Source organism: Oncorhynchus nerka, linkage group LG24, assembly GCF_034236695.1.
Source record: "Oncorhynchus nerka isolate Pitt River linkage group LG24, Oner_Uvic_2.0, whole genome shotgun sequence".
Taxonomy (NCBI): Eukaryota; Metazoa; Chordata; class Actinopteri; order Salmoniformes; family Salmonidae; genus Oncorhynchus; species Oncorhynchus nerka.
Genome location: NC_088419.1, coordinates 24255304 through 24273147, shown reverse-complemented (window position 1 = coordinate 24273147; position 17844 = coordinate 24255304). Strand labels below are relative to the sequence as shown.

At 43.4% G+C, this 17844-nt stretch overlaps 1 protein-coding gene across 10 annotated transcripts in view; it reads left to right on the top strand.

Moving 5' to 3' along the window:
- The window catches only part of LOC115107705 (protein 4.1-like), a 100794-nt gene that overhangs the window by 22977 nt on the left and 59973 nt on the right, over nt 1–17844 (top strand). For 9 of the 10 annotated variants that reach the window (XR_010460861.1, XM_029631259.2, XM_029631256.2 and 6 more), the window contains exons 2-3: nt 10852–11420; nt 13312–13542. Coding sequence is in view for 9 of the 10 variants with exons in the window: in XM_029631259.2 (XP_029487119.1) it covers nt 10866–11420; nt 13312–13542 (786 nt within the window). In the remaining variant the exon portion in view is untranslated. Of the gene's footprint in view, nt 1–4411; nt 4559–10851; nt 11421–13311; nt 13543–17844 lie in introns of those variants that run through there. The other variant, XM_029631250.2, reaches the window with a different exon arrangement.

Genomic DNA, 17844 nt, shown 5'->3' with positions numbered 1-17844 from the left:
ACACAGTAAACACTTGTCTTTGTATAGTTTGACATCAACAAACTACTTTCACTTGCAAATCAAAGAGAACCTTTGCAGACACAGGAAGCCACATTTGATGGCCTTCATTGTTACTGTTAACGAGCTGCAGTGTTCTCTGGTGTCCGACGCAGGTAAAGAAGCATGCCAGTGTGTGTGGCTGAAGATGACCTGAATGCAATTTAACTGAGAGGAGTTATTCTAGGTGCCTACATCACCCCTTCAGACACCATCTAAACCAGTGATGGTCATGGATTCCCTGTAAAATTCTAGGACTCTTATCTCTTATCTTTCCCTTCAAGCCATAAATAGCCTACCGCTTAGTCCTTCACTGCTCAACCAGGCCCTGTGAGAGCCAGCCAGAAGGGGACAGTGGGACACAGTAGCCCAGAGGCTGACAGTGATTGATCACGATATTGTTGTGGACTTGCAGGCAGCGTGAGACAAAGTTGGTCACAGTCACTGCCTCAGCTATGGATGGTGACGATGGGAGGAATTCATAGGCCACAAAGGAGATGTCCAGATAAGAGAGATTGGGAATTGAGGTTAGGGGTAGGTGGCTCAATACGCATTCAAGTGGGTTTTAACACATGGGATAAATCTGTCTTGATAAACTCATCAAATTATTGATAAACTTGTAAGTGAAGATATTTTAGTTTTTACTGGCATTGACCAACAAATGTGATCTTCTGCATAAAATATCCAAGTAAAATTGTTCCAGCATCTCATAACATGATTTTCTAATTTAACAACAAATAAAGCTATTTGTTCTACACCAGTGTTTCCCAACCCTGGTCATCGATTACCCCCAACAGTACACAGTTTAGTTGTAGCCCTTGAACACATCTCATTCAGCTCATTGAGGGCTTGATGATTTAGTTGGCAAGTTGAATCAGGTGTGCTTGTCCAGGGTTACAAAGCAAATGTGTACTATTGGGTGTACTCGAGGACCAAGGTTGGGAAACACTGAGTCTGAGGCGCTGCGCTCCCAATGTTGTGGAGTTACTCTGGTTCAGACACTGCTGATTATGTGAGCAGAGTTGAGTGGTCGGATATCCCAATACCCATCTATTTTTGACTACCTGGACCTACCATTTTGGTTTTGAAGTATTAAAACCATAGGATTTGACAGTAAGAAAAGCTCATTGCAAATATGCTACTGTACATGCTATATGAAGCAGCATATGAACACTAAATGGCTGTAATGGTAAACGTATTTGTAGCGACCCGTTCGGTACAGGGATTTCAGATTGGTCAGCAATATGAACCACAATGAAGTCTGAAGTTTACCTACACCTTAGCCAACTACATTTAAACTCAGTTTTTCATAATTCCTGACATTTAATCCTAGTAAAACTTCCCTGTCCTATGTGAGTTAGGTTCAGCACTTTATTTTCAGAATGTGAAATGAAATCAGAATAATAGTTGACAGTGATTTATTTCAGCTTTTATTTCTCATCACATTCCCAGTGGGTCAGAAGTTTACATACACTCAATTACTATTTGGTAGCATTGACTTTAAATTGTTTCACTTGGGTCAAAGGTTTCAGGTAGCCTTCCACAAGCTTCCCACAATAAGTTGGGTGAATTTTGGCCCATTCCTCCTGACAGAGCTGGTGTAAATGAGTTGGGTATGTAGGCCTCCTTGCTCGCACACGCTTTTTAAGTTCTACCCACACATTTTTTATAGGATTGAGGTCAGGGATTTGTGATGGCCACTCCAATACCTTGACTTTGTTGTCCTTAAGCCCTTTTCCCACAACTTTGGAAGTATGCTTGGGGGTCATTGTCCATTTGGAAGACCCATTTCAGACCAAGCTTTAACTTCCTGACTGTTGTCTTGAGATGTTGCTTGAATATATCCACATAATTGTCCTCATGCTGCCATCTATTTTGTGAAGTGCACCAGTCCCTCCTGCAGCAAAGCACCCCCACAACATGGTGCTGCCAGCCCTGTGCTTCACGTTTGGAAAGGTGCTCTTCGGCTTGCAACCCTCCCCCTTTTTCCTCCAAACATAACGATTGTCATTATGGCCAAACAGTTCTATTTTTGTTTCATCAGTCCAGAGGACATTTCTCAAAAAAGTACGATCTTTGTCCCCATGTGCAGTTGCAAACCGTAGTCTGGCTTTTTTATGGCGGTTCTGGAGCAGTGGCTTTTTCCTTGCCGAGCTTGGCTTTTTTTATTGTTGTGTACCTATGTTTTCTAGCTTTCTATCATAGGAGTTTGGGGTGGATTATCCATTTTAAGCGCTCAGCATTTAATCAACATTTTGTTGTATTAAATCATATTCGTCTAAATTGCACATATAGGCTGTGAAATAGTGCCTTTCACTATTAGAAACACATATATGTGATGTTGCCTGGACAGCAGGGCAGCAGCAGAGGATACCCTCTGCGCCTTCAGAGCCCTTCAGGACACTCCTGCCAGCTTAGGTAGGGATGCAGTTTGTTTTTGTATTTCTCTATAGCTAGGCCTAAATGTTTTTATGCAAAATAACCCTATCAAAACAGACAGCTCCGTGGAAGAGCTAATATGTCAGTCCTATTGGGCCAAAATCAGTGATGCCCTATTGTATTGATAATAGAATGAAAATGAACTAAACTTTTAAGAGATCAGATGTAAAAAAAGAAATACTTTGCTACAATGAAACACTTGGCTAGCTACCCACCTTGTTTCTTTGTTATGTGCACGTACTACACCACCATCCTTTCGGGATATGTGTCTTTTCAAATTCCACAATGATTCTTTAGTTGTGGACAGTACATCACCGCACTCCCTCTCATGCTCTTGGTTCTCATCTTGTAAATCACCTTGATGTGCATCATCAGTTGATTTTTTTATTTTTATAAAATATTTACCAAACTCCATGACAATAGTTAAAGGGCTATAGCAGCACACAAGTAGCCTACAAAAACATGCTGGGCCGGGCATGCCCGAAGTTCATTAAATGAGCAGTACTGGAGTGAAATTGGAGCGGGTGAGGAAGCTGACGCTCCAGCCTTTTGGTAACTCGCTCCAATCTCCAGTCAAACTTGGTTCTCTCCGCTCAGATACTCTGGTCTGAACTCTAGAGCGACATTGATTCAAACAGGCTTTTATCCTGCCATTGAGATGCATGCACAACTGTGCACTTCCTGTTGCTATAGCAACTCTCCTAAATCCCAGATAAAGTTTGGTTTAGATGTGGTACAAAATATATGCTTCAGTTCCGGAACTTGTGGCTATTTGCTCGTCCCCGTATCCATTTAACAGCCAAACTCATTGTTTGACCTCCAAAAAAGAAATCTGTACTTGGTGTGCTTCGATACCGTTGCCGAAGGCTTCAGAGGACAGATAAAATGTACATTTAGTGCCATGAGACCCGGGGAAATGAGCCTCTGTCTGTGGTATTTTCATCCTTTGGGGTGTCTGGACATTCTTCTTAGTTTAATCCTGCGGTGACCTTCCCAATGATGGGGCTGTGGCTTCGGCACGACACACAGCTTTGATCTCTCTTGGGGCATGGACCCCTTCACAGGGCACACTTTGAGGATACCGACTCTTCAGTGTGCCCCTCCAAAAGTGCTCCATTCTCTGGTGTATTACTGTACCATTGTTGGACACATGGCTATTAACTCCCACTCGTGTGTACTGTAGATCCAGCTGTTTCACTGTACATTGAAATGACTCGGACTTCCATCTGTCACCCAATGTTTTCAAGTTTTATTAGTCGTATGTACAGGATACTCATGGTATACATCGTCCAACTAAATACAGGTTCCTTCTCGACAATGCAACAACAATAAGAAATAATACAAGATAAGAACAAAGTAAATGGCAGTAGAATATAATTTCTTTGCAGAAGTATACATTTAATAGAAGTATGTGTGATGATGGCACTAATACTGGGATAAAGCTTTGGCCAAAAAGTAATTTAGGGCAGCGCCTGCTTACACCATTAGAATAATAGAGTTAGAACTTTGTTGATTCTTGTACTGTAAGCCTCTGTTGTGCTGAGAATAGGCCTATCTCTTGTCTATGCTCTGGAATGATGTGTAAAAATTGATTGTTTGTTTGAGGACTGACTCTTTAAACTCCAGTCATTTAGGTTAGATGGGCATCAAACCACAGTGGGTCTGCATGTTAAAGCTTGTGGTTAGTGATCTTCTGCCGCACAGAGCTGGTTTGAGACTGTTATTAAACTAGATTTGGATTGTAGTGTCCCCTGAGGAGACTAGAGAGGACACTACTGACGAGGAGAAAGATCCCTGAATGCTAGTGTCCACCAACAACCCCTCTCTTGGCACATACACTGCGGGGGTGGGGTCTGCCTCCTTCACTCTCTCCCTCCTCCCTCCCCATTATTTCTCTCTGTCACGTTTGGCTCACTCTCTCTCAGCCTCATTCTTCTCTCTGGCTCTCTGTCCCCCTGAGTTTGGTGCTGAGTGCGGTAATGACCGCAGCGTGTAGAGCAGGAAGCTGATCAGCTGGAATAGAGCACAGGAAGGTGACAGGAAAGGGAAGTCTTGAGTCGGACATCAGAGGGGAGAGATCACGGTAAGGCGCTACTTGGTGCTCACACCCACACCCAGCCCTGCACCACAGCTGTGCACTGGCTTACTGTACTGAGGATACTGCTCTGAGGCTGACGCGGTTGGCTAATAGTCAATGCAGTTCATCTTCCGTTCACTTTGATAGAATGTCTAAATCAGCTGATTTGACTTTAGCGGGACACCGAGTGCTCAGGACGCAGCCATTCCAGGAACTTGTGATTCAGAAGGTTGAGTAGATATGGGGATAAACCAAATGTTTTGCTTTGGAATTTGAAAATAATTTCCTGGCAATTTGACTTCAGCTAGGCAATGTACCCGCTTTTAATGAGTTTTGATTGGACTAATCAGTGAGGGGCGTTGTCTTGGTTGTTGTTGCAGTGACATCCTTGTTTTCCCAAGCACATCATTGTCAGGCTGTGTGTGTGGTTAAGACTTGAGTAGTCCTTATGCATGTGTGCTCTGTTGGTGATTATAAAATTCCCCATGTGGTATTGTCACAAAGCGAGGAGATACGAGGGCGTGTCTTTCAATCGCTTGATACGCAAACACAACACCGTGCTACAATAAAATGGCTAACCTGTGTCTAAAGATGAAACAGAATGGAAGCCATGGCAGTTATTTCATAGTATTCTTCTGCCACTGTTGGGGGATGTGTTGTTTTTATTGGAGGCTGGGGTGGAGTCGTGGGTTGGAGGGTAGAGTCGTGGGATAAGGGGGAAATGAAAGCCTGCTTGTCGCAGATCCTTTCGAAGCTGCAGCATTCCCGGTACGGTATTCCCGGTACGGATCCTTTTGAAGCTGCAGGATTCCCGGTACGGATCCTTTCGAAGCTGCAGCATTCCCGGTACGGTATGCCTCGTAGGGCGCAGACACTAAGCAAAACAATCAGAGCAGACTGCTCTCTGCACTACGTGGACTATAATGATATTCATATTGAACAGTACAATAACGACAAACACACTGCAGTCAATTGGGAATGACCAGAGATTGTTTATCACAAGCCACGTTTCCATCCACAGTTTTTATGCAAGTAAAATCATAGAGTATTACAAAAAATATTTAAATCGTGACAGCTGTGATGGAAACAGGATGTTTTCGGCACAGTTGTGGAAATGCCAACAATTTGTTTATCCGGCATGTGGGATCGTTTGTGTCGGTAAAATGTAGTATGTGAGAAATTGAGGTGGAAACAGTTTATGAGCAAATATTGATTATAAGAACCATCATACCGAAGTAAACTTGGAATCACACAATGATATGGTGTGTGGTCCTCCCACTACGACTCGGGGAAACTGCAGTTTTATTAGGCTACAAATGAAACAAGTGCTGAACTTCACTGAGTGGTGAAAGTGCACGGTGAGTAAATATTGATTGTCTTATTCTGGTGACATGATGATCGACGCTTGACTACCCTTGACAAATACAAATATGCTCACTCTTATCCATAATCTCATGTAGACAAGACTACCCACACTGTATCTGCGAGTTGTTGGCTAGAGCGCAGGTGCCAAGATCAGAGTAGGCACATTTGCTATTTAACGTGGTAGAGTTAAATTCGATGGAAACATACTGCACTTTTATTCGGTACATGAAAACTTAATAAAGTAATTTCATGTGCACTTTGTCATTGCACATTGATTTTTATCTACAAGTCCATTTGATGGAGAAACACCATTCGTGAGAAATATCTTTACGCAGAAATTTTTTTTTATATTCTCAATTGCATGGAAACCTAGCCAGACTGTCACACAGTGAATGTCTGTAACGAGAGAAAATAATTTCCTTATCGTATACACGTTGTCGGTGTTCACTTAATTGTCCAAACGTGTCTAATTAGTGTAATGAAGCGATAGGCTGTTGTGGTGACGGGTTTGATACGACTGGAGATGAGCCAAGTCCCTCATCACCTCCATATAGCCTACACTTGAGTTGGATGTGTACAGCAAACACACGCACGCATGCTTACTGTCACCCACAGTTCTCCTAAGGTAACTGACGATTATATAGACGACATAAACCGAGACGCATGTTTTTACAAGCAAAAACACTTAGGCTAACCATAACCCACCTCCAGGACCAGAATGTGTTGAGGGTATCTGACCTCTGGTCTATTGTGTCTGTCTACTGGATTATGTCTGATGGTATGAGTTTATTAAAGAAAAGATCTGATGGCATGCGACTGGAGCATGTCAGTCACATCTCTCTATAAAGATGCCATTTAGTTTTTTGCTGACAAGGACCTTGATTTGGTTCTGACAGGCTGTGTTTCACAAACTCCCATGATGTGCAAGCGTTTGCAGATTACTTGATTTAGCCTGCACTCTGCTGGGGTGGCCAGACCATAATGCCACTGAATGGCCGCGCTAGTCGCTCCCCTGTGGCAAGGTTGAGTTTTGAACCTGCAGGCTATAGTTTTAAACATAATATTCTATTTCAGGTCATCTCTGTTGTGATTTCATATACCAGACTGAGCCTGCCCTACAATCAAGGTGCATTATTCACAGTGAATTGATGTTTAAATTCAACAGTATTTTCTTGATTAAATTAGGCCTAGATGTAGCCTATTTCTTCAAATAGATTGATTAATAGGTCAAATTTGAACCAATTTTATGTGTAGCCTAGGCCTACACAGCATGTCTTCATTTGTTTCTGTATGTGTGTCCTAAATGTAGCCCACACATCAGTGAGGAAGCAGTGTCCATTACGATGCCATTCATTGGGTTAAGTTGCTCACGGTTGATGCATGTCATCTACAGTTTACTTTTTTTGGGCTGTCATTTGATTTGTTGCAGAGGTCTTTTACTTCAGTTTGAACTTGATTAAGACTAATCTGATCTGAAGAAGCCCGAAATGTGTCCTAGCCAGTTCTGTCCGTTACATTTAGCTACCAATGTGTCCCTCGCCCCTTTTAATTATTGTTAGAATAATACTAGAATGTCCTTTCCTTGGTTATATTTTCAACCGTTCCCCTGAGTCTTCTCAGTTGCTGCCTTCCTTAATTCATGTGTCAACATGTTACATGACCTGCTGTAAAATTTGCAGAACCCAAAAATGACCATAAAATGGCTTCTCTCCCTCAACCCAGTGGCCAGTCATGTGCGAGGGACCATTTTCTATTTATAAATCCCCCTGTGTGTTGCCTAGTGTATGTGCTCCTCTCATTGATTATGACAAAAGTAACTGAAGTGAACCATGGAATGCCAGGTACATTAATTATCAATTCTGACTTGACTCTAGAGGTAGCTAGCTAAGGTTAATATTTTCAATACAATCACATTTGTAATCAGGAGAAAGGAAATAAACTGATTTAGTCAGGGTAGATAATTTAGGTGAATTTGTCTCTATGGAGACTGGCTGAGTCATTGATCAAACCTGCAGCACTTTGTCCATTTTAATTTCAGAGGGTACAGTTGAAGTCGGAAGTTTACATACACCTTAGCCAAATACATTTAAACTCAGTTTTTCACAATTCCAGACATTTATTCCCAGTAAAAATTCCCTGTAATAGGTCAGTTAGGATCACCACTTTTAATTTAAGAATGTGAAATGTCAGAATAATAGTGATTGATTTATTTCAGCTTTTATTTTTTTCAGCACATTCCCAGTATGTCAGAAGTTTACATACACTCAATTAGTATTTGGTAGCATTGACTTTAAATAGTTGGGTCTAATCTTTCGGGTAGCCTTCCACAAGCTTCCCACAATAAGTTGGGTGAATTTTGGCCCATTCCTCCTGACAGAGCTGGTGTAAATGAGTCAGGTATGTAGGCCTCCTTGCTCGCACATGCTTTTTCAGCTCTGCCCACAAATTTTCTATAGGATTGAGGTCAGGGCTTTGTGATGGCTACTCCAATACCTTGACTTTGTTGTCCTTAAGCCATAACTTTGGAAGTATGCTTGGGGTCATTGTCCATTTGGGACCAAGCTTTAACTTCCTGACTGATGTCTTGAGATGTTGCTTCAATATGTCCACATCATTTTCTGTCCTCATGCTCATGCTATTTTGTGAAGTGTACTAGTCCCTCCTGCAGCAAAGCACCCCCACAACATGATGCTGCCACCCCCGTTCTTCACGGTTGGGATGGTGTTCTTCAGCTTGCAAGCCTCCCCCTTTTTCCTCCAAACATAACGATGGCCAAACAGGTCTATTTTTGTTTCATCAGACCAGAGGACATTTCTCAAAAGGACCTTTGTCCCCATGTGCAGTTGCAAACCCTAGTCTGGCATTTTTTTATGGTGGTTTTGGAACAGTGGCTTTTTCCTTGCTGAGCGGCCTTTCAGGTTATGTCGATTTAGGACTCGTTTTACTGTGGATATAGATACTTTTGTACCCGTTTCTTCCAGCACCTTCACAAGGTCCTTTGCTGCTGTTCTGGGATTGATTTGCACTTTTCGCACCAAAGTATGTTCATATCTAGGAGACAGAACGCGTCTCCTTCCTGAGCGGTATGAAGGCTGCGTGGTCCCATGGTGTTTTATAGTTGCGTGCTATTGTTTGTACAGATGAACGTGGTACCTTCAAGCCTACCACTGTAGTGTCGTCCGCAAACTTGATGATTGAGTTGGATGCGTGCATGGCCACGCAGTCGTGGGTGAACAGGGAGTACAGGAGACGGCTCAGAACCGCACCCTTGTGGATCAGCGGGGTGGAGATGTTACCTACCCTCACCACATGGGGGCGGTCCAGTACCCAGTTGTAGAGGGCGGGTCGAGTCCCAGGGTCTCGAGCTTGATGGCGAGTTTGGAGGGTACTATGGTGTTAAATGCTGAGCTGTAGTCGATGAACAGCAGTCTCACAGGTATTCCTCTTGTCCAGATGGGTTAGGGCAGTGTGGTTGCGATTGCGTTGCGTTGTCTGTGGATCTATTGGGGGTGGGTACCAAATTGGAGAGGGTCTAGAGTGTCAGGTAGGGTGGAGGTGATATGGTCCTTGACTAGTCTCTCAATGCACTTCGTGATGACGGAAGTGAGTGCTACGGGGCGGTAGTCGTTTAGCTCAGTTACCTTAGATTTCTTGGGAACAGGAACAATGGTGGCCCTCTTGAATGTGGGAACAGCAGTGGGAACAGCAGACTGGGATAAGGATTGATTGAATATGTCTGTAAACACACCAGCCAGCTGGTCTTTGCATGCTCTGAGGACGCGGCTAGGGATGCCTTCTGGGCCTGCAGCCTTGCGAGGGTTAACACGTTTAAATGTTTTACTCACGTTGACTGCAGTGAAGGAGAGTCCGCAGGTTTTAGAAGCGGGCCGTGTTAGTGGCACTGTATTGTCCTCAAAGCGAGCAAAGAAGTTGTTTAGTCTGTCTGGGAGCAAGGCATCCTGGTCTGCGACGAGGCTGGTTTGCTTTTTGTAATCCGTGATTGACTGTAGACCCTGCCACATCCCTCTCGTGTCTGAGCCGTTGAATTGCAACTCTACTTTGTCTCTATACTGACGCTTAGCTTTGTTTGATTGCCTTGCGGAGGGATTAGCTACACTGTTTGTATTCGGTCACCTTGGCCTGGTTAAAAGCAGTGGTTTGCACTTTCAGTTTTTCGCAAATGCTGCTATCAATCCACGGTTTCTGGTTTGGGAATGTTTTAATAGTTGCTGTGGGTACGACATCGCTGATGCACTTGATAATAAACTCGCTCACCGAATCAGCGTATTCGTCAATGTTGTTTGACGCAATGCGGAAAAGGGTGTGTATGTAAACTTCCGACTAAACCTGTACGTCCTTCTCTCTGGAACATGATGCTTCCAAAACAATCTGTCGGATTCACATTCTCCAATATTCTCCTAAAACCATTATCCAGATTCTCGGCTCTATCATTCCGTGACTTATTTTGAGCTGTGCCCTTTTCTGTGAAATGGAGAGGGGTGTGGCAAACCTGAATCTCTTAACTTTTAGTCCTGTTGTCATGTTGAGTAAGTGCGCTGTGCAGAGCCGTGTCCTTGTCACTGATATTTGGGTTGAAGCCTGGTTCTGCCTGTGGCTACTGCTCCTCTCTTGTGGGGTGATGCAGTTAACAGTTAGCTCCTTAGCAACCAGCCATTGATGGCCACTGCACATGCCATTTTAGTGAGCTCCAATATTTGTCAGCGAAGTCTGTCAGAAGGAATCACAGCTGATATTGTTGCGTCATCTTTGTTTTTTCAGTTGTTACATGATAAAATAACTAATAGAATTGATTTACACTTTTACCTACCTGCAACATGACATCTGTTTGCTAATAGGCTATCATATGTACTCGCATCACTAGCTGTCTTCTCCTGGTTTAACTGTATTCCCTGTCTCTCTCTCTCTATGTGCAGTGTGACTGGGGACCATGACGACAGAGGTGGGATCTGAAACAGAGGTGAAAAAAGAGCCGGAGAAGGCAGAGGAGCAGCCTGCAGAACCTGAACGACCAGCCACCAACCAGACAGACGAGGTCAAGGTCGTTGAGGCCGCCGAGCAGTCCAACGAAAGCCCCGCTCTGGCCACAGACTCAGCAGAGGCAAAGGAGAACCAGGAGGAGGCCCAGCCTGCCGACAACGCCACAGGACCGGAGGGAGAGGAGCCCCCAGCCTCACCACCAGCTTCAGAGAAGAAAGGCATCTCCAGGTTCCTCCCTCCATGGCTTAAGAAGCAGAAGTCTCAGAGTGTGGTGGGACCCAAAGAGAGCCAGGTGACACCCAAGGAAGAGGGAGGTGTGGTTCTGGTGAACGGGGAGGGTGAAAAGGCGGAGCAGGCCAAAGCAGAGCAGACATCATCGACCACAGCAGCTGAGCCACAGGTTGAAGAAGAGCAAGTGAACGTCGAGGCGGAGCCAGAACAGAAAGAGGAAGTGAATTCAGAGGAACACGCGGAGAATCATTCCACTGGCAGTGCAGAAACTCAGGTATGCTAGCCGATATTCGCCATATAAATTCTCTACACACCCCTTACTGTCTATCCATTATCTTTGCATTGGTCTTTCAATTAAACTATTCTCAGATTTAGATGGATTCCTGGCAGGTGAGAACCCAGATTATTATGTTTACTATAGCTTTACTTATCGAGATGGTCTGCTTCTCTGCTGGCTTGCTGACAGTAGTGTGTCATTGTTGACCTTGCAGTCACCCAACTTGATTCAACCACAGCAAGCCAAGCAGGGACCCTGAGGAATGGGTGCCACTTATTTCAATCCACTAGAGCTCTCTGTCAAGGTTCATCCTTTGCAACCCTGAGGTTATGAGTTTAAAAAAACGTCTGTTGATACAGTATTATTCATCAGTCACAGAAAAGGTACTGCTCTATTAGTATAGAGATGTTGAATGTTCTCCTTATTGGTCTTTTATAGATATTATTTAAGACGTTTGTATTACCGTAATTGCTGGACTATTAAGCGCACCTGAATATAAACCGCACCCATTGAATTATAAAAAAAATATGTATTTTGTACATAAATACGCCGCACATGTCTATTAGCCGCAGGTGCCTACCGGTACATTGAAACAAATGAACTTGGTCACTATCTTCCTGTGCACTGAAACCACTGAAGTCAACTCCTTCGGTGTCGGAGATGAATAGCCTCAGAATTACTTCATCCGATGTTGGATCGTTTTCATTGTCGCTCTCGTCACTTTCATCCGGAGGCAAATACCCCGCTGAGCCCATGCTGCCCCTTCAACACGCAGCAGTCCAGCCTTTCGAAACCCGTTGATGATAGTGGATTTTTTGACAATGCTCCACGCTGTCAGGACCCACTGGCAGACTTGACCATAAGTTGCTCTTCGCATGCGGCCCATTTTGGTGAAGGATTTCTCCCCACTTGTCATCCAAGACTCCCACTGAACAAGGAGCGCCACCTTAAATGCACGATTTACACTGATGTCGAGTGGCTGCAAATACTTTGGGCCATCTGCTTTTCTTCCCTCTGAAAGCCTTTGTTGTCTTTTTGCACTGAGTCAGTTCCTCACGCTGCTGTTTCCAACGTCTTATCATCGACTCATTAAGGCCAAGCTCCCGTGCAGCAGCTCTCTTTCCTTTTCCAACAGCCAGATCGATCGCCTTCAACTTCAAAGCTGCATCATATGCATTGCTCCGTGTCTTTGCCATAGGTTTTGGCCTTTCTAGGGAGTTTTTCCTAGCCACCGTGCTTCTACATCTGCATTGCTTGCTGTTTGGGGTTTTAGGCTGGGTTTCTGTACAGCACTTTGAGATATCAGCTGATGTACGAAGGGCTATATAAATACATTTGATTTGATTTGATGAGGGTGACAAAATTACTACCGTAATCAGAATGATGAAGTTTGAGCACGCTCGATTTTATGTCACATTGTGACGGTGCTCAGTTTTTTGGCGGCATGAATCTTGTGAAAGCAGGAAAAATCCATAAATTAGCCGCGTCATTGTATAAACCGCGAGGTTCAAAGCGTGGGAATAAAGTAGCGGCTTATAGTCCAGCAATTACGGTATGTTGGATCCCTGCAAGCTATTATGCTGCAGGAGAAACATCTCCTCGTTGTGCTTGTCGATATTCCAGCCAAGCCCTTGTCCATGTTAAAAATTTTATCCACCCGATGACATCATCTGCGGTGATCAGGCCAATGGAAAACATGAGTTCTGCTGGTTAAAAGCAGTGTGTACTGCCATCAAAGTTACACTCTTGGTTCTCAGAGCCGTGCCAACAATCTATGGCACTAAGCAGAACTAGGCTACTCTTTGACAAATCACTGTTGACAAAATGGCCTGCATGGATTTAAAGGGTTGTTCTGTCTCTGATTCTCCTCTTGGTGATTTGTGTCTAGCCTGCTAAGGAGGAGAAAGCATCAGAGAAATCTCAGGAAAAGAGTGCAGCGGAGGAGGAGAAAAAAGAAACAGAGGAAGGAGGAGAGGAGAAGAAAGACCAGGAAGAGAGCTTGAAGCCCGAGGGAGGGCGTTATTTTATCAAGTCGCCTCTGAAACTGACCAAGAAGGTGAAGATGGTGATGTGTCATGTGATCATGCTGGATGGAAGCCAGTTCCCCTGTGAGGTGGAGGTGAGTGTCTTAAGTCTATCCCATTGTTCTAAGCAAAGTAACACACACTATATCAAAGTCCAGATCCTGGACGAGACTCCAAATATAATAGTTTCTGATCATATGTGACCGACCGCCTTGATTCGGTCTTATGTTGCAAAAAAATTATTATGCTTATTCTTTTTTTTTTTTTTTACATTTGATGAAAGTAGAGACTCAGAGCTAGAAAATGGTATATCATACACTGCAGTTGAGGAACAATGGGAAAGTAATTTTGCTTTGAAAGTTGATAAACTTGCAACCCCACTTTTGAGAAAATGGCCCTTTAATGTTTTAGTACCTACTGGAGAGCTCTTCTTTGTTTGCAATAATCCATTGTCTTTTTTCTTTGGACTTGTAGCTAGCTAACTAAACAATGAACCAGAATAACCCCAACTCATACTACCAATACAAACATTGTCATAGCTGTAGTATGAATCTGCAGGTAGCGCAAGCTAACAAACTAGGTTCAATGTTAGCTAGCTAACATTAGGCTATAACTAGCAATGCAAATGGATTTCTGATTCAAATGATATTACTACGCCGATCATACATGTAACGTTAGTTAGCGAGACAGCAAGCTAACGTTTGCTAGCTAACGAACAGTACGCTTTAACTTGTAATAAAACAACATTCTGGCTAAATTGGAACGTTATATCTGGAAAATGTAGCTAGACTTTTACCTGTATACATGGATCAACGCATCACGGCAGACTGTCACCATTTAACTCCGTTTTGTTTGTAGCTACATCTTGTTTGCCCAGCTTTGTGTCAAGTCACTCCGGTTCACACTGACTGTGGCGTGTGCAGAAAGTAGCCCATCACTTTTCCTTACTGATCTGTCGATGGCGCCTGCTAAATTCAGGGCATCAATGTTGAGAAAAGTACCAAAACTTTTGTACTTCTCGATGGCTAATGTTACATCTTTCAAAAACAGCGTTGTAGGAAGGACTTTCAATGTACACTGAACAGCTCACGTAAAAGACAGAAGCTTGCTACGTGGCAGACCAATCTAAACTCATCTCTCGGCATGTCCAGCCATTATCACAGCCAGTCATGGCTAGTGGGAAGGTTCCTGCTTTTTTTCCATGGCTAAACCAACTAGAATCGTAATTTGCCAATTTTATTTGTATTTATGGATGTAATACAAGTTTAAGGCACATGAAAGTTCAAATGTTCCAGAAGGCATTTCTGCCCCAAAAAACATATTGATACAAAAAAATCTGCTTATGTTCAAATGCTGCTCCTGTGAAGTAGTGACATGCGACATATGCCTAGTTTCCTGAAATGAGTCACATATCGTTGAATATTGGGGATAGAAGTCAGACCAGATGTTTCCAGTGTTTACTATAGTGTATATTGTGAGGAGTTCCAAGGTTATTTTGAAGCTTGTGGTAATTGCCTTTTTTCTATCCTTCAGAGGAAAAAATAGCCTACCTTTTTAATCCTGTGTTCTGACAGATTAATAGCCTAGTTCACATGTCATACTCATTCCACTGAGGGCCTGCGGGTTTTTGCTCCTCCCTTGTACTTGATTGATGAATTAAGGCCACTGATTATTAAGGAACTCTTCTCATCTAGTTGTCTTAAGTCAGGCGTTCCCAAACGTTTTCACTCAGGCTCCCCTTCCAGCATTGGAGAACATCCTGCGCGCCCCCCCCACACACACACATCTATTTCTATGTGCACAAGCACTGTTCATCACACAAACTGTTCACACCCTTATTGTTGGAGAGACAATTTTGCACATTTTAAAGCTTATTTTCTGAAAAAACAATTCAAGGGGTACAAAACATTTAGCAGATTTAAAGTACATTTTCTTGCAATTATATATATTTTGCCATGTCTCGTGAAATTTGAGTGACTCGGAACATTAAAACAATCTATGGGCTAAAAAATGTTAGCTGACATGGGCTAGTTGATTTTGGACATTTGACAAGTTCTAAATAGCTCTAAGGTATACAATGACTAACATGACGAGGAAAACAGATGATGCACTACCCAATTACAACTTTCAAGAGTAAGTTGAAAGCCGGACTGAGTTTCTCGGGGCGCGCCCCACCATTTGGGAACCACAGAGGAACTGTGAAATAAAATATAAAACCACTGGTCTAGGTCTTAATTGAAAGGGAAAAACCTAAAACCAGCAGACACTAGGCCCTCCATGGAATGAGGTTGACACCCCTGACTGAGTTGTATCTCTGCGCTAAGATTCAGAACCATTGTCATGTTTACTTAGTATTGTCCCAGGAGAAAACAGTGCAGTGCACCCATCCCCTGGATGTATTGGAGCTGTCCACAGCACTGACTGTAGCCTCTCCTTATTCGATGAGCCTCATTACGATAATGTTGTTTAGTGCAGGAAGAGGAGAGCGTAACGTATAATCCTGTTGAATAGATTGCCAGGTTTTCATGTCAGGCCCATTATTTCCTCCCATGCTACCGGTGGACCCTGGGACTATTTATAGCTTCTCTGCTATGTGCTGCTGCTTCTGCAGACGATCTCAACAGGACATCAACCTGTAAACACAGGACAGGTGGTGACTGGATGATTCTCACCAAACTGGCATTTCACAACAAACAAATATATATATTTAAAAAATATCTCTCACTCTCTCACTCACTCACACACAGTGCCTTCGGAAAGGATTTAGAAACCTTGACTTTTTCCACATTTTGTTACTTTACAGCCTTATTCGAGAATTGATTAAATAAAATCCTCAGAAATCTACACACAATAGCCCATAATGACAAAGCAAAAACAGCTTTGTAGAAATGTTTGCAAATGTATTAAAAATAAACATACCTTATTTACATAAGTATTCAGACCCTTTGCGATGAGGCTTGAAATTGAGCTCTGATGCATCCTGTTTCCATTGATCATCCTTGAGGTTTCTATAACTTGATTGGAATCCACCTGTGGTAAATTCAATTAATTGGACATGATTTGGAAAGGCACACATCTGTCTATTTAAGGTCCCACAGTTAACAGTACATGTCAGAGCAAAAACCAAGCCTTGAGGTCAAAGGTATTGTCCGTAGAGCTCCGAGACATGATTGTGTCGAGGCACAGATCTGGGGAAATGTACCAACAGACTTCTGGGGCGTTGAAGGTCCCCTAGAACACAGTGGCCTCCATCATTCTTAAATGGAAGAAGTTTGGAACCACCTAGACTCTCCTTAGAGCTCGTCACCCGGCCAAACTGAGCAGTCTGGGGAGAAGGGCCTTCGTCAGGGAGGTGACCAAGAACCCGATGGAGGTCTGTCAGAGTGACCAGAGTTCCTCTGTGGAGATGGGAGAACTTTCCAGAAGGACAACCATCTCTGTAGCACTCCACCAATCAGGCCTTTATGGTAGTGGCCAGACAGAAGCCACTCCTCTGTAAAAGGCACATGACAGCCCGCTTGGAGTTTGCCAAAAGACTCTCAGACCATGAGAAACACGATTCTCTGGTCTGATGAAACCAATATTCGACTCTTTAGCCTGAATGCCAAGCATCACATCTGAAGGAAACCTGGCACCATCCCTATGGTAAAGCATGGTGGTGGCAGCATCAAGCTGTGGGGGTGGTTTTCAGCAGCAGGGACTGGTAGGCTAGTCAGGATCGAGGGAACGATGAATGAAGCGAAGTACAGAGATCCTTGATAAAAACTTGCTCAGGACCACAGACTGGGGTGAAGGTTCACCTTCCAACAGGACAACGACATGTTGCACACAGCCAATTCAACGTAGGAGTGGCTTCGGGACAAGTCTCAATGTCCTTGAGTGACTCAGCCAGAGGCCAGATGTTCGATCGGGTTGAACATCTCTGGAGAGACTTAAAACTAGCTTTGCAGCAATGTTCCCCATCCAACCCGACAGAGCTTGAGAGGATCTGCAGAGAAGAATGTGAGAAACTCTCCAAATACAGGTGTGTCAAGCGTGTAGCGTCATACCCAAGAACACTCAATGCTGCCAAAGGTGCTTCAACAAAGTACTGATTAAAGGGTCAAAATACTTATGTAAATGTGACATCTGTTTTTATTTTATATACACTACCAGTCAAAAGTTTGGAGACATTTACTCATTCAACGATTTTTCTTTATTTGTACAATTTTCTACATTGTGGAATAATAGTGAATACATCAAAACTATTAAGTAACCAAATAAAATGTTATACAAATCTAAATATATTTTAGATTCTTCAAAGTAGCCACCCTTTGCCTTGATGACAGCTTTGCACACTCTTGGCACATATGCTGAGCACTTGTTGGCTGCTTTTCTTTCGCTCTGCAGTCCAACTC